General features: G+C 40.2%; 1 protein-coding gene across 1 annotated transcript; it reads left to right on the top strand.

Annotated features, from left to right (window-relative positions):
* Nucleotides 1–199: 199 nt before the first annotated feature.
* On the top strand, nt 200–15,332 carry LOC137265689 (solute carrier family 23 member 2-like). Its single transcript, XM_067801119.1, has 11 exons — nt 200–385; nt 3,095–3,252; nt 4,588–4,685; nt 5,040–5,140; nt 5,784–5,965; nt 8,048–8,174; nt 8,468–8,624; nt 10,372–10,625; nt 14,126–14,399; nt 14,633–14,728; nt 15,106–15,332. Exons 1-11 carry the CDS (start codon nt 200–202, stop codon nt 15,330–15,332), a joined length of 1,860 nt encoding a protein of 619 aa, XP_067657220.1.
* Nucleotides 15,333–17,791: the final 2,459 nt, after the last annotated feature.

The raw sequence follows: 17,791 nt of genomic DNA, 5'->3' as shown, positions 1-17,791 counted from the left end.
TAGCACAGAGTGCCATTGGCAGGTAGCTGCGTGTCTCCCGTTCCTCTGGTCAGTTGTTACGCATGCTGATGTCGTGACAGTGCGTATGTAATATACATAACGAACAAGGACAGGTAGCTCGACGGTGCTTTGTACCTGAAATGTCTAGTAGTGATACGACTACCACAGGTTTAGGTTTCTTCGAAGGTAAACTGGAAGAATGGGGGTTTTCGAAGATCGTGAGACACAGGATGAGGATCCCATCCGGACCAATGGCATCTCCGACGAAGACAACGCATTAAATGCGGATGGGGAAGGAGATCGATCTGAGACTGAGGTTGAAAAACTTCAATACAATTTGATACAAAAACCTCCAGTTCCGCTTATCATCAGTGCAGCACTTCAGGCAAGTATTTTGCGTCAGCTAAACTGTATATATGTTGATTCATTCCCTCTGTACTCTTTCTGAGCACGTCCAAAAGTAACAGTTAGTACATCATCGATTAGACTCGGAATGGTGAAACACAGGATTATGATCCAAGTTGTTCAGATAAAATCCGGGTGTGTCACCGCCATACCTGAGTCGTGACTTGCAACTGTGTCTTTGATAGGTCCTGGGATCAGATCACCCTTGAGTAAATTCATCCGAGGTTTAGAATCATAACATTTACACATCCTATGCAAGATGTTGACACTCATTTGGATGAAAACTACTGGATTACACCCCGCTGTCCCCGTATACCTTCTGCACACCCTAATTAACCAAATCAATTACTTAAACTAACCATTAAACTATTTGCCTAAACTTTTCAAATCCTTCATTTGTGTTGCATGATTACATATCACCTAAACCTGACTTGAAAGTCAGATGTTTATTTGCCAAACTCTTGACATTCAGTGTTATCGAGATTAACATTACAGAAATGTATATAGTTATCGACATGTGTTTGTTAGTTCGCACTTCGTGACAGTCACCTTGCTATATAATATAATCATCTGTAATATATGTACATTAACTATAGTTTATGAAACGAAAATATTACTACCGATAATTAAACCCGATAATTAAATGATATTATTCTGGAATGTCCGGTTTATGGATGTCAACTTCCTCATTGTGAATAACATAACGTTTCGCAGCGTATGCTTGCTCCTTCATCAGGTGAATAGCAGGCAGTATCAAGGGAGTCATAGACAAAGGCGCTACAAAAAAAGCATGTTTAATAACGATGAATACTGAAAATATAATATTTACTCCTCCATAAAAGTAGGGGATAATGAACGTTCAATTTGGATAGGAAGTGAAAACGTTCACAAACGTTTCAAGGACAGACATCTCATAAAAGCACCGCCATTTCCCTCCATAACCACCCCTAAACGCAACGCATGATATGCACGTGCACAACGCATGATATGCACGTGCACAACGCAGTAGCCCCATACCCGTGCATGGGGTCCCTTTCTTGATTTTGACGGTTTTTCAAGAAGGTCGAGAGAACATTAATTTTGACACTCATCTTGCATCACACATTTGTTAGTGTTTGTTTGTAGTCGTTTGTTTTAAAATGAAAATCGTGTACATGCAAATTGCATACCATGCACCAACCATCTTTCAAAAGCGACTACATTCCAAATATCTATGGTTGCAAGGAAGTGCAAATGGTGATGCATTCCCAAAACATTCAGTAATATCATATCAACATTGATTGACTTCGATGGGATCTCCTAAATATTTTAACAGTATTTAAAATTATATGAACATCCCCTATATACACACGAGGCTAGTAATGTGCTAAAACAACGTAGTAAGTGACTTGATGGAATACAACCCAAACAAGAGGAGGAGGCCAGTGTTGCACTCAAATAACATAGTAATGATGCGTTAAAAATACCCAAAAAGGTGGTGATGCCAGTTATGCAGTAGAAACAAGGGGAGAAGAACATAGGAAGAGAAGTGTGTTTATATTATTGGGTCCCAAGCACATGGTAAGTGGATTCCATTAAAATAACATGGTAATGATGGGGTACAGAATACAATGACACCGAAAATTTACATGAGGAGGCCAGTGATACGCTAAAATCATAATCAATCACACTGTCTCCCGTCAGGGTGAATTAGATGAAGCGAATGGGTGAGCCGCTTTTAGCAATATACCAGCTATATCGCTGCGGGGGACACCAGAATGGGCGTCACACTTTGTACCCATGACAGTGCCATTATATGTTTCACACCATTAGAGCTGGGTCTATTGGACATGTCCGAAAACTGATCTGGGATTACAATCATGTTCGCACTGTTAACGTTACTTCATTTGTTAACACCAAACGGTCTCGAGGCTTCCACCAGATTTAAGAATGAAGATTCTTATGGATATCAACTTCTTATATGAGAACACAACGTTTCGGAGTTAATGCTTACTCCTTCATCTGGTGATAGAGAATGAGGTACAGAGCTATATTTATGTGTACAGGTAAAACAATAACAAAGTAACAAGTGGAATGAGTTAACGAAGGCTGGAAGCCAGTATAAACAAGCACTGATAGGAAGCCGACAGTTATGATAACAATGATGGAAACCAATGGTAATACAATACAGATGATAGGATATGTTTACATAACACAGATAGGGGATAAGGACGATGTACATGATTGGGGATAAGGATGGAAGCCAATGGTGATACATTACGCATGATTGGATGATGTTTACATAACACATGATGGGGATTAAGGATGAAGTACATGATTTACATGAGGGTTGATGAGCATGATTACATGAGGGTTGATGGAGTACAAACACAAGTTGATAAGGATGTACACGGGTAGATTGCCTATACATGAATTACAAAAATAGAATGTAAGCATTAACTCCGAAACGTTGTGTTCTCATATAAAGAAGTTGATGTCCATAAAAATCTTCTTTCTTATGTATTTCACTTCTAAATGCCCTTCAAAGACTTCCACCAGATTTGTCCATATCAAAGACTTGCGTCATTTTCTGCTTCCCCATTATGAAACTAAGACTACCTTTAACTCATTATTATAATTTTCCAAATTGTCTCTTTGCAAGTTCTTACGTTCTAGATATAAAACCGTAATGTTCACGTGTTTTCCCCAGCATGTATTGTTGAGTCTGTCAGCGTGTTTGGCAACATGCTTCATCGTCGCAGACGTGTTGTGTGCAGCTGCTGATAGTCCTATAAGAACGAGGCTGTTCTCTTCAACGTTGTTCATGTGTGGAATCTGCACAATCCTACAGACGCTTTTGGGAGTAAGGTAAGATGTTTGTATGCGGAACTCAAAAATGCAAATCGCTTTTAATTATGGTCTAGCCTTGTTGACCCGGCCGAGAATATCAAGTCTTGCTGGAACGTGAGTATGAGAGATTAAGGACTGGCATGGATTTAGTATCACGTGCAACAGCGGGATTGTGTGTGTCATGGAATAATAATGTAAGATGTTCAATCAGTCAAAATGAGAATTAGGTGTGATTTTACTGATATATTTCAAAAGCAAAACAGGTCTTACTTATTCACTATAAAACCTCACGTCTGTCACAAAGAACATAAACTTTATTGCAGGTTTTACTTGGTGGTTGAAAAGTAAAACCTTAAAATAGATAAGTTTGGACGTTCTCCAAACAAGAATAATGCAAAAGTAGAAAAATAAATGGAAATAATGGGGTTTTGCTGATATTCAAGCAAAATATATACTAAATATGAATTTCTCATGTCTGGAGAGGAGAGATATGTTTATTAGTTATATGATATTTACATTGGACATCTGAAAAACATTTTTGCGTTTAGGCTTTTACATTTACGCTTTTACACTTATGCTTTTGCATTTATGCGTTTGCAGAATGCAAATTGCCAAATGGCAGTATAAAAGTATTAAAGTATACTGTATAAAAGGGAACGAGAAAACTATTCCTTAAAATGTCACTGGAGATGTGCAGCTCATAATAAACCATAGTCCGCGATCTGAACCCAATAGAACTTATCTGCGTCCTTATGGCATACGACGTTGGCAGAAGCAGTAAAACAATCAAATTATGCATTGCGAAGAAACTGGTCAGGTATTGTTTAGACTATATTGGTAAAAGCACTTGATAAAGTTGAGACCGAGCTCAAAGCTTCATATTGGGAAGAAGACGGTTTACATCATGCAACTGCCAGTTAAATTGTCATTTCAGTTAACAGGGTCAATGACAGTAGAAATATTTCAGGTTAAAAGTATTGAGACTATCCCTGTGTTCCGTGATACCCTTTAGGTTTTTTTTGTTTATTGCACATGCACCGTGGTTGCAATGGTCATTAATACACCAGCATTTACATGATCGTTTGTCAAACAACGTTTCTGAAAATATAATGACATCTTAGTATGGATGAATGATTTCCACGCCACTTAAGACGATTTCTTGCTTTCGAATGTATAATTATATATTTGCCATTTCGTCGGTACGATTTGCAGCAAAAGGATTATAGCTCTGTTATGACTGCCAGTGTGAATGCTCATGTGATGCAGTATTTACTCATTAAATAGCAACTAGTTCCTTTTCCTAATAATACCCACAATCATATTTTAAATCCTAATTTCATCATTTTTTGACAGACTCCCGATTTTTCAAGGACCTTCTTCATCATTTTTGCCAGCACTGCTTGCCATTCAGAACACTGTCGACTGGTCATGTGATCATGTGACCAAGGGAGGTTTGTATGTACGCTGAGGAGAGGATTCTCATTGGAGGAGTGTGTGAGTATAGCTTTACGCCGCCCTCAGCAATACTCCAGCTATTGGGCGGCGTTATTTGGAGGAAAATTATTGGGAGGTTATTTGCACAAAAGCTCTGTGGATTCTCCTCCATAGCAGCAATACTTGAAACCTCTCTTTCATTTAAAGAGTTTTCGTTATGCATCTTCTATTTTGTATCCCCATCACATCAATAAGGAGGGCATTGAGAGGACCTCTGACACAAGTTGTTTCCTTTTTTGCGTATGGTTTGGAATATGTACATCTTAATACTACGTGAATCATTGCCATTGATAGTTTCTTTTGCATTACAGAGTCCGACATCTACAATGAAAACAATGGGACAATATCTCAGTTTAACATGACTGAAGTGTCTTCAGTACAGGTCTTATCTGAAACGGAGAGGTTGCAAATGGTAGGAACATTGTAATTGATACGCTGATATACTCTTTCCTCTTCCCCATTTTCATACATGTGATTTGGTCATTGTATTGAAGAATGTAACGCTATAATTTATAACGTAATAATATATGCCAAAATGCAACTGAAAACATATTGCGAGGTCACACAGATTTTGATACCCAAAGGAAAGGGTCAAGGCCACTTTTCATAAAGCATATTTAACTTTGAAATGTATATGCTATTTCGAAGACTGTTTACTTTTATATGCAGTTTGCTTCCGGATCAGAAACAAAATTTTTGAGTGAATTCTCATTTAATAGTAGAAATGATCGTATTATATTTTTGGTTTGAAACAAGGCACTTAGATTAACATTGTTACTTAAAACTCATGCATGTGAACATGTCCTTTGATCTTGTCTGAAGCAAATCCTGGACAAAAAGAATATGACCCAATATTTCATGGCTGTGGTAAGATTCGACTGAAATGGGAAAATGGGGGCCAAACATGGCTGAAATATTGTCGAGGCAGCGCTAGACATCACTGAACTGAAAATATAGCTTGCTTGATACTTGCGACATATTTTCTAATTAAAGAACTTCTAGATGTCCGGGATAACTATTTGTTTTAGTTCTCTCAAGTCTTTTCGTCGTTGCAGTTGTCTGGGAGTTTAATGGCAGCTTCTCTTGTTGAGATACTGATTGGGTCAACGGGACTTGTCGGTGCTATGCTTCGATACATTGGACCGATGACCGTGGCTCCTACAATATCATTGATCGGACTATCCTTATATAAAATCCCGATAATATATTCAAGACCATCATGGGAAATTGCCACCACGTATGTACTTTTAATCTAATAATGTCCAATAATATGTCATAAAGTATTTTCAGCAGAAAACAGTTGAACAGTTGCCATTCTGTAATTGATTATTGCTTTTCTCATTGTCCTTCAAGATACGCACTTCATGTTGTATAAAGTAAAGGGATGTTAATGGACAGAATACTTCTCATAATATTCATGATTAAAACATGTGATAACACACTATACATGAGCAACGGACGCGCAACGGGAAATAAACTAGTGCTCAAAAGAAACGTCCCACTTGGTTTGACCAAATGGGAAAATAAAATAAAAGCAAAGATAAATAAACATCTATTCAATTTCAATAGAATATTCAATTCTACTGCAAATGTCCACAATTTAATGCCATCGAAAGTCGCAGGTACCACTGAATTGACCTTGAAAACACGAGAGGTCATAGTCTGCACTTTTGCACATATTCACAAGGCGAGATTTCTTGCAAAAAGTCATCAAACAACGGAAATCAATATCGAGTGTGACCACCATTGGCATCAATGCAGGCCACAACACGTCGAAGCATTGATGACGTAAGACGTCGAATGACGTTCGGCGTGATACGTTGCCATTCCTCGCCAAGACATTGTTCCAGTTCTTGAACGGTGGTAGGTGGCGCTGGGCGTCTTCTGACATGCCGATCCAGGTAGTCCCATAGGTGCTCGATCGGATTCATGTCCGGGGACATCGCTGGCCATGGCAACACAACGACGTTGGCGTTTTGAAGGAAGTCGTTTGTGAGTCTTGCTGTATGGGGTCTTGCGTTGTCGTGCTGGAAGACAATACCACGTGACTGTTGCCGGATAAATGGAATCACAACTGGTCGCAAAACCTCGTCTCTGTATCTTCGTGCATTCAGGTTGCCATGAATCGTCACAAGTGGCGTTTTGAGATCACCGCGGATCCCTCCCCACACCATCACACTACCGGCTCCAAACGGTCTGGCTTCCTGCAAACAGTTTGGTGCTAAACGTTCACCGACACGTCTGTAAACACGAGCCCGGCCGTCATTAGTATACAGAGAAAACCTACTCTCGTCCGTGAACATCACACGCTGCCAAACACGCATCTGCCATCGTAAAACTCGCCTAGCCCATCTCAGTCGACGACGTCGGTGTTGAAGAGTGCGGTGCACACCACGGTAGGGGCGACGTGCTCGAATACCACGTTCCCTTAGTCGTCGGTACACTGTGTGTCGACTGATGCGGTGTCCTAGTGCCGTCGTTGCCGATGACGTCGCCGTCACAAAACGATTCCTCAGATGAATTGTCCTGATGTGGCGTTCCTCAGCTGGCGTTGTGACACGTGGTCGACCAGTCCTAGGCCTGTCTGATGTACTGCCTGTCTGCCTCAAACGCTGCATAAGTCTCGTCACAGTTTTTCGGGAACAGCCGAAGGTTCTTGCAATGACGACGTTGTTGGCTCCCTCTTGCGCCATTCCCACAGCTCTCTCTCTTTCTATCTGGCTCAAACGTGGCATAGTTCTTCTGTTTTTCTGTCGACTGCGTTGCTAACGTGTCCCGCACACTGTTTTATGCCGTCATCATGCACGTGCATTTCGTGCCACATCAGAAATTGCGTTTTTTCACTTCTCGCGGCGTTTGTGCGGTTCGCCCCCTTATTTCACATTTTGTTTAAAAAGTATTCGCTTATCCATGTGTGGGATGGATCAATATGGTTTTATGACTTAATTTTTACTTTTTTGAATTTTCATGTAATATTTTTAGGTGGGACGGTTTTTTTTTGAGCACTAGTTTATGTTGTTCACCTGAAATAAAGGGAAACATACTTAGTGTACGATTCAAAAGAAAGAAGTGTTTCATACCTGGGGTGTGTTACGGATGCATCCAATTTTAAAGAGTTTAGCTAGAGTCACATAATATGATGTTGATTTCAAAGGGTGAAGTTTCTGGAATATTTCCCGACATGACAGGAAAGTTGATTCGGGACATCTGAAATCAACACACTCTCGTCACAATGTCTCGTGAAGAGTGTCAGTAATATATGGGAACAAAATGTATTCCAGCTTTGATATTATGTCGCTACCCTTCGTGTTTATCTCAGAGCTGCTATCATGGTGCTCGTGTTTACTCTGTTCCTCAACAACGTGGAAATACCACTCCCCTCCTGTCAAAGGAAAACACCGAAGCAAGGGAAGAAGCGCGGTGTTCGTCTTTTCGGATTACTTCCGGTATGTCAATAATTGCTCCAACGTGTCCCTAATGTCGCAAATGATGCCGACCCTCTTTGATGATTCTTTTGATCGTTAATATCATTTTCTAGTGGCACATTTTATATAATGTTGTTGGTGTTCGGCTGTAACTGTATATCATTTTATTTCAAAGGATATATTCTTCACATTAACAGTGAAGGAAAAAAATACCTCTGATTGTCCAACAACCTTAACGAACCAAACATTCCGTGAAGTGCCGGATTATGAAGAAAGACACACTCAGATATTCGATTTTTGAGGATTTTTTTCAGATCCTACTAAGTACCGCGTTGACGTGGATAATATGCGCTGTTTTGACTGTCACCAATGTCTTTCCCGATGACCCAGGCAGTATTCGCTATATGGCGAGGACGGACGCTAAATCGTCGCTGATACATCTAACTCCCTGGTTTATTTTCCCATACCCAGGTATGTTGCCATCGTTGTTTCAAGTCGCCCGAACGTTGAGTAAATCAAAAAGTGTAATTTCACGCCTGTGGGGCAAGTACCGTCAAACAGGTGGGGTTCCAATGAGACATGGGCGTGGCAGACTAACATCAACGACACCACGACAGGATCGTATCAATACATTAATGGCCCTGCGCAATAGGTTCAGATCAGCATCTGCCATCAATGGGGAGTTCTGTACACTCACTGGACCAGGTATTTCACATTCAACCGTAAAAGATCGTCTGTGTCAAGTCTGTTTGAAAGCAAGGTGGCCTTTCAAGTGTGTTACCCTTACAGCGCTCACCATAGGCGCCAAACATTGGGCTAGACTAGGCAGCATCAGGGACGGACTTTGCGCCATTGGCGTTACACCATGTTCACAGATGAGTCAAGGTTTACCTCAGATTCACAGATGGCAGAAACCATTTATTGACCATGGTCGATATGGGGGTGGTAGTGTCATGATGTGGGGTAGGGTTACACATGAAAGGCGATCTGACCTGGTCATCGTTTATGGATCCGTGACTGTGATCCGTGATTTTGAATTCCAAGATGAAAATGCCAGACCACATCGGGCCCAAATTGTAAGAGCTTATCTTCGACGAGAGGGCATACAAGCATTGGACCGGCCCTTTAAGTCCCAAAACCTTTCCCCAACTGAACATCTATGGGACGCTTTCGTCGAAGGGTGTAGGCCAGGGACCCCGCACCCGTCAACCTGGCCTAGCTTGGTGCAGCTCTTCAGTAGGAATGGCGGGCAATACTACGTGCAACCATCCGGAAATAAATCAAGGTGTCGTGAATGTTTTCGCAGCATGGTAGACACACCAAACGTTGAACTCCACGCCCAAATTTGATTTAGTGTACATACAGAGCAATTTCACATTCACTGCCATTTCATCAGTTCCCTTATTTTTTGTAGGTAGTATATATGTACCAGCTGAACATAATAATGTGTACACTTTCGATTCCAACGTGCGCCAAATAGCACCGTGTAGTTCTCCTTTAACAAATGGTATGATAAATTCATATTGTGACAATGGTTCAGTGTTTTTGTTTTCATAGATACAACATATGTTATATTTGGGATTTCAGTGCAGATTTTAGTACGCTTGTTTGGCTGCATCCCATCCGCGATTCGAACTCAAACTCCAGAGTCAGGCAGCACCTAGTCGCCAGCACACAAAGCTGAACCACCACGGTTTCCATATGTGTGACATGGCCAATTCCATATGCCACTCAGATATTCTGTATATGATAACAACATTTTTGTTTGATCAACATGTGTAAGTGTGAAGCTACCAGCCGTACTTTCACCCAATCGGCCTCACACACTATACAATATATTACACATGAAGTCGGGAATCGCATTGTGAAAGCAATAGATACGTAAATATAAGCCATCCTTCAGTGTGAAAGACATAAAAGTTTAAAAACACGAAACTGTTTAACGTTCTGTCATTTTGTCACCGATAAGATTTATACACATAGTATTCCATAGAACAGCACTAGATAGTAATTTGACCTGATATGCAGGAGGACTGGCAAACATATATTTCCTGGAATAAATAAATCTGGATCATTTGGGGTATTTCCTTTTCCAATACCATATGACAGGGAAATTTCAGATTATACACAGACAAACGTTATGGATCAAGTATATGATACTTCCCAACTTCTCAAATCAGATTAATAAAAAATGAAATGGGTTTCAATTTTATTGCAGGGCAGTTCGGAATGCCAGGTTTTCACGTCGCTGTTTTTATTGGGTTTTGTGCATCCTTCCTTGCATCGTTGGTAGAGTCTGTAGGGGACTATTTCGCTGCGTCAAAGGCATGTGAAGTGGATACACCGCCAAATCACGCAGTAAACAGAGGAATCTTGATGGAAGGACTAGGTGGCCTACTCTCTGGAGCCACGGGGGTCGGCCATGCTACGACGTCCTATAGCAGCAACATTGCTGCCATTTCTGTGTCGAAGGTAAGATTAGACTGGTCCTAGATGTCTAACGTTGCTTCACAAAGACGCTGTTTCCCTAAGACTTCGATCATTAAGAACCACCATATACACCCTTGCCAGAAACTCTTGAGAAAATCCTGTTTTGGCTAATACTGATTATGGAATTTTGAAATAGATTCTACATTACGCAGTGATGTACTCAACATGGGAGACAACTCGTTTAGGCTTAAGAATGAAGCTTAGGACATCAGGAGTTCTCTTCCCCGGTGAAGCAGGTGGCTTCTTTGTCGATATCGCAGATTTGACAGGAGAAGAGAAAAGAAAGTTGGTTCAAGATTATTTTGAAGGGTGCGTGACTGGCGCAAAAGAGTTAGCTAGTGAACATGACATTCCTCTGTCTACAGTATACAGAACATTGAAGAATACTGAGTCAGGAGGTAGGACTGATCACAAGGCAGGGGCAGGGAGTCTAGGGACGTACAGTACTGCGAATCGCCGGCAATTTTGTCAGATTGTAAGTAGAGGAGAACTGAAAGGCACTGAGAATATCGGAAATGAGATGATTTGTAGAGAAGTCCTGTATGTGATGGAACTCTTAGATAAGAATTGCAAAGACTGAAGTGGGTGAAAAAGCGCGAAATTCCCTCGTCATTGGTGAAAGATAATGAACTATGTAAAGTTTGCGATTGGAATAATGTATTTGAATGGAACTTCTGTCTGCCCTTTTCCGAACTGTGTGAAAATTTGGAAGATATCGTAAAAACGATCTAGCAACGCCTAAAACAGCCCGAAATTTGGCAGATGGTTAAGATATCAATACATAAAGTAACGTCATTGTGTATTGTCACTGGAAAGTTGACGAAGGAACAATATGTTGACATCTTCTCCTTCCAAGCACTGTGAAGATAACTGGATTTTGCATAACGGCCCAAAACACACTTGGGGCTACACAAAACAGTGTTTTTGGACAAATATGTTCAGGTTTTAGTCTGACCCAGCTACAGACTGAGAAATATTGATGATATGAAGAGACAAGTGCTCGAATATTAGCTGTATATGCTGTCACACGATTTCCTAATAACTTTGATCGGTAGGAGCATTCAGCTTCGTGTACTGCAGGAAGTCTCACAAATTACTGAGAAGATACTGAAAACTGAAAATCATATCTCAGTAAATATTCATTCAGTTAAAACTTCTACATTTTATATAAATATATCAGATATTTGCCGAAACAACTTTCTGGGAATACTATATATAATCATAAGTTTGATGGCTTGATATCTTGTACCGGGCTTTACAGGTACTAACATGTTCCAGTTTTAACATCCGTCTACTGATTGAAAATAATTGGATGTTATAAATATGCGGCTTATACAAAGTTATAGAAGCGAATATATCACTTGATTTATTATGGTATACACTAACACACCATCTTTGGTGACTCAAACTTACTGATATCTAAAAGCAAAAACTTGATCACTTCGTATGCCTCCTTTAGTTAGTTTCCCCTTTTTCGGCTGTGTCGATAACTCGGATATTTTACACACGATCCTTCAACTTCAACTGTTTGTCTGTCAACAGAAATAACGTGAATGACACAATGGCAAATGTACTTGCAATAGGTAGGGATTGTTATTGCTTGCAGGTTTCAAGCTCATCTGCTATGAGGCTCATGGAGATTGTGATTTTAGCGTCACAATAAGGCCATGGCCATGCTATTTTAAGACAATGACATAAGAAACTCATCTATAGAGAATTGTGGATAAGTCAGGTTAGTCTGAAGTGAACGGATATCTCTAAGTGCTTGCTAGCAATGATCTAGTTCAACATGTGAATGGGTAGCGTTAAGAAGTCTTTGTGATGTTGTCACTGAAACAATACTGGCAAACAGGGATAAGTTGGACAGGCGCAGAGAGCGTGTTTACGAGAAGTAGACGCTGCATGAGCAATGAGCAAAACCATTTGGTTTCTGAAAGGAGAGCAGCTGAAGACTTGTGCAGGTGCAATACATGATAATGATTCCACGCTAGCTGCACTCGCCATCTCCCGTAGTCTCTCATGCGCTTCACTAATCGCACTACACTTGATCGCGGACAACCTGGGTCCCAGTGCCAGTGGGCGGCAATTATGCATGATGAGATGATATTTGTCCGATCGGTGGTCATATGAGAAATTGATTCAGAACTATTTAGAGAAGACTTGATCAACACTTCACTTGTCCACCCCTTCCGAATGGTTTATAGGATTTTACTCATCCGTGCATAATGGACCCCTTTGTGATCCCTTCAACACTCTCCTGTAGTTGTGAAGAAAGGGAAGCAGTAGAAGAAGAGAAGAGAAGAGAAGAGAAGAGAACAGAAGTTTATTCTCGTAAATTATACATCCATTTCTGTGGATGGTGGGTTTGTTGGTAACGGGTACCGCAGGAACTGTGATGATGCGGTTTATATGATACCATTCTTGATGAATCCATCCAGTTTGTGTCGGTGACTCAAATCCTGAAACTGACAATATGGTGTTCCTTTGGGATCTGTGGTGAGGGCTACCCTACTCACACTATAATCTGGACAAATATCTTTCAAGTTCTCGATGGTTTCTACCCCCAATATCCATGATTGAACTAGAAGTGTGCATTGGTAGCATCAATTCCTGGAAGCGCTCGGTACAATCCGAGCCTAAACAACAGCGAAACAGGGGGCGCGTACGAACTCTGGTGTAGGAGACTGTGCGATTGTATTTTCATAATGTGTCAACATGTGTTGTTTTTGACAACAGTCTGTCAATGGATGCCTATCTGAACTCTGTTACACTGGCTAGTTTCATCTCAAGAATATTGGTTCCATAAGAGATCTTTTCTCTCCTGATGTGATGCAGATACTAGCAAGATCCCTTGTATTGGCAAGACTTTACCATTCGAAAGGTTTGTTGGGAAATGTAACCCAATACATGCTGCCAAACTCCAACATGTCCACAACACTGCAGCATGGATAGTGACCCAAACAAAGACATTTGCCCATACAGTACCCGTGCTAACCTGCCACCGCTAGCTTCCAGTCCAAATCGCGTCCAATACAATATTCTTAGTTTTGACATGTCAAGAGTGTCAGTCAATCTGCTCCTGCTTATTGGACAGAATTGATTGAGAAATATGAACCCTCTCGGACCCTAAGACTCGATGATCGTAAGACCTGCTTCAAAAAATATCGGTAGAGACCATTTCTTTACACGGTCCCAAATCAGTGGAACGATATTTCCTTGAACAGAAATAAATCAGAATCCTGAAATCTTTTAAAGTTGCCTAAAGTCACATCTCTTCCAAAGGTTCTACAGACTTCAAATTATCAGTGAAAATATACCATCTCTACTGCTGTGTATTTTCATTTTGTGTTTCACTATGAGCAGACACTAAGTGCATGGAATTACAAATCTTATTACTATCATTATTCTATGTTTAGATCTGTGTGTATCAAAGTATATGAAGATATGCACTAGTGATTGGATACCTGTTTTTATTGTTGCAGACAGGGAGCAGGCATGTGATGGTCTGTGCAGGAATACTGATGCTTATCTTTGCCTTCCTTGGAAAGTTTGGAGCTGGATTGGCTTCCATACCCAACCCTGCTTTAGGGGGTGTCCTCATCCCCACGTTGGGGATGCTGGTAGCCCTTGGGTTGTCTACTCTCCGTTATGTCAACTTGACTTCCTCCAGAAACCTTACAATTTTGGGGACGGCAGTGTTTGTTGGTACATTTCTTCCCGAGTGGATTAATTTGCATCCAGACTTCATCAACACAGGTATATAACATGCACTGGTTTTAACAGATATAAGTAATAGATTGAGTTGTTATCGAGGGGTCTGATAATTAATGTTTGGGATGCCAAGGAGAGGGAGGGATTGATGAACAAGAAAAAATCCCAAAGACTGTAGAAAAATAAAACATATGGCCCTAAGTCTAAACGACACATGTGTCTTTGGCAGTAACTGTTGAGTCTTTCTGTCTTGTCAAGGCAAGCATTTCTATTTGCAGGAAACACCGAAGGGGACGCCATTTTGAAAGTCATCCTTGGCACCCCAATGTTCCTGGGTGGTATGATTGCTGTGATTCTTGATAACACTGTGAAAGGTAGGCATGCAAGAAGAATATTGTACTTGTTAAAACACAATGTCTTCAAAGTAAATAGGCTGAAGTGCAACCCGTATGAATGACTACAATCTCAATCACATTGTCTGTGTCGTATCGGTGCTGATCGTTGGTGAACATTCTCTAAATTGACTTTGGAAAGGTCACTATCTCACAGCTAGTATACGACAGGGGTTTAGCACAAACTCAAAGTTTCCATTTTTACAAAATCTTGTTCTACGTCCCGTCCAGAACAATGATAAGCACGTCAGAGCAACTTGTACATATCAGAGTCCAAGTCGGCAGCCAATCGTCTGTAATGAACTGGAATTCTTCTCTTTCTTCTCATTATTCAAAGAATAAAATTACGATTATTCCAGGTTCGCTTGAAGACAGAGGAATTATCAATTGGCGATTGGATCCAGATTCGAGCCGTCAGGAAGGGGAAGGCGTCTCCAATAAGCTTCCCTCGTCTGTGGCATATGGTTGGAATTGCATACCAAGTCTCTTCAACAAGCTGCATTTCCTCTCTTACCTGCCTTTTATGCCCCCGAACAATCAAAACCATAATTTGAAATACTCGTCAGAAAAAGAGAACATAATCTAGATACCAGCTGCTAACTATTCGCTGGGATCACAGATTTGGACTCCAATTGTCGAAACATTTTTCAGATGACATAGAAGGGATCCGCCCCGTTATGATACATCCTTGTAAGTCAGTGCGTTAGTACAGCTTCAGTGTTTGTTTAGTTTGTTGTTTAACGTCGCACTCAACTATATTCCTGCCAAGTGACTGTCTCTTACTAGATAATTCAGTGATCAGCAGCATGAGCATCAATCAACTCAACAGGGATAGGTTGATATGATCAGCAAGCCATTAGTCGCCTCTTACGACAAGCATGTGTAGTTGAAGAATATTCTAACCCGTCCGAATTGTGTACTAAATTCTATCAATCAATCACGTAACTGGTGATTAAGTTGGCGATTATGGTCACGTTTGCCTTGAGTAAACTTAAGTCAAACATTAACTAACGAATAAACTCAATTTTTTGGTACTCTTTTTACTACTGCATGTGAAAGACTTCTGGTTAGTCATAAACGGAACACCTTTTTTTTTAAAAAAAAAACAAAACAAAACAAAAACAAGCTTGTGGTTGATTAATACCAAGCGTTTGAAAGATGCTAAAAGGCCGTCTGCTTCTCTCTCGCCCGCAAACGAAACCACAGACAGGTTACGTAACTCTGTCGCCAGAGCCCTGCAGTGACGTCATAGAAGGAACAATTTCCAGTTAGTTGTATAGAAAATGTGTTGGGATCTCGTCACCAAAGACATGCCGAATTGTTGTTTTGCCGTCAGTTGCTCCTTGGGGATGATGGTGTCACTGTGCACAGATTTCCACCGGATCCCGTAGTTTGTGCTGAAATTGGTTGTTTGTGTGTACGAAGCGAGCGTTGTGGAAGCCTGTGGTGTACATCGGATGGTTCGCCTCCTACAAAGCTTCCAGCATAGAAAATGGAGTTCGAGTTTCATCGAGTTTATAAAAGCAAGACTGCTTACTATACATTGCTGACCAAAAGGATTTTGCATGAATATAACGCTTTCTTCCTCGGAACCGAGGTTGTGGTTGAAGTGACAATGTTATCGTAAGTAATGTTATAACGACCCGCGCCTTGCTTCCAAGAATGAAATTGTAATAAGCAATATCATGCAAAATCATATTGTCCATCAATAAAATGCATATTTTACTACCAGTAGAAAGTAATTTGGACTTTGTAAGTCGGTGAAAACAAACTTAAATAGCATTCATCCTCAGACAGGGCGCTGCCATTTTTTTAAATTCGTGAATTCACGAACTAAATTCCATTTGAATTAATGAGATTATGGTTTGTTTTCCTCAAGTTAGAACATCAAAAGTACTTTCTACTAGTACTTAAATATGTATTTGAATCATTACCAAAAGGAGGTTGCATGACACAACCTGTAGCATAACATAAGCGAGGTCGGGGTCGAAGTGAAAATACTGCACGATAAATTTCTTCACTTGCTAAATTTACTTGATTTGTAAACGTTCACTCACCACTATGTCAATATACGTCTTTATATTTGGTCTCATAATCCTAATTACTATATAATCATAGTTGCATGCATTTTGAAACTTATTAAAAAGATCTGCGATCTGCGAATGTATAACAGGAATGTAATATCTAGACATTTTATAGTTTGCCTATATGATAGTCGTCTGTATCATTACACTTCACGACGAAAACAATGATTCTGTTGAAAGCTACGACAACTTAATAAAAACAAAATGCAAATATTAAAATTAAAACAAATTAAAGTTTTAGGAGCAATATCAGGCTATTACCTTGTTCGAGGAATGTGTCCATCAATATCCACAAAAACGAGTGATATATAATTCATCTGCAGATGTCCCAAGTAATTTCTTTTAACACCCTAACTAATTGCATAATGTGCGTCATTCTTTGTAAGAAGTTATTTTGTTAGCCAATAATGAGCAATCAATCAATGCATTGGCGGTTAATCCTTTGAAAGAAGGGTGTAGTTTTTACATAGACACAGACACGACAGAGTGTATTCAGTATAGATTAGTAAATGTACACACATAAACACTACCTTTTGACAAATCCCCATTTAAATCCGCATAAAAGTAATTAATCAATGAGCGTTTTATCGTTTTTTTTGGCAGAAAAAGAATGGTAACAGCAGATTTACTATGAGCTTCAAGAATTTGAATCAATTTGTCGAGGATAAACATTTTAAACCGGAAAGTTTGAGATCAGTACTTGATTCTGTTCAGCCAAACTCCCATATGGTGTCAATAGATCTTAACGATGCCTACTACCCAGTTAAGGTACGACCTGAACATTTCAAATGCTTGAGATTTATTTGGCGAGGAGTAATGTACCAGTTTACCTGCCTGCCAAATGGTTTATCATGTGCCTCACTCATTCTTACAAAAAAGTTTTAAACCAGTGCTGTCTCACTTGAGAGAAGATGGAATATTCTGTCATGGTTGGATTGGTGACACACTCTTTCACAATCAG

The sequence above is a fragment of the Haliotis asinina genome, chromosome 15 (assembly GCF_037392515.1).
Source record: "Haliotis asinina isolate JCU_RB_2024 chromosome 15, JCU_Hal_asi_v2, whole genome shotgun sequence".
NCBI classification, from domain to species: Eukaryota; Metazoa; Mollusca; class Gastropoda; order Lepetellida; family Haliotidae; genus Haliotis; species Haliotis asinina.
This window is presented reverse-complemented; position numbering and strand designations above follow the sequence as displayed.

What these genes read in the sequence shown, in the direction of transcription:
- LOC137265689 (XM_067801119.1), top strand. Translation starts at nt 200, where the DNA reads ATGGGGGTTTTCGAAGATCGTGAGACACAGGATGAGGATCCCATCCGG. An exon ending in TGATCATGTGACCAAGGGAG is followed by an intron (nt 4,686 to 5,039) that starts GTTTGTATGTAC and finishes TTTGCATTACAG; the next exon opens with AGTCCGACATCTACAATGAA. An exon ending in GTCTTTTCGGATTACTTCCG is followed by an intron (nt 8,175 to 8,467) that starts GTATGTCAATAA and finishes GATTTTTTTCAG; the next exon opens with ATCCTACTAAGTACCGCGTT.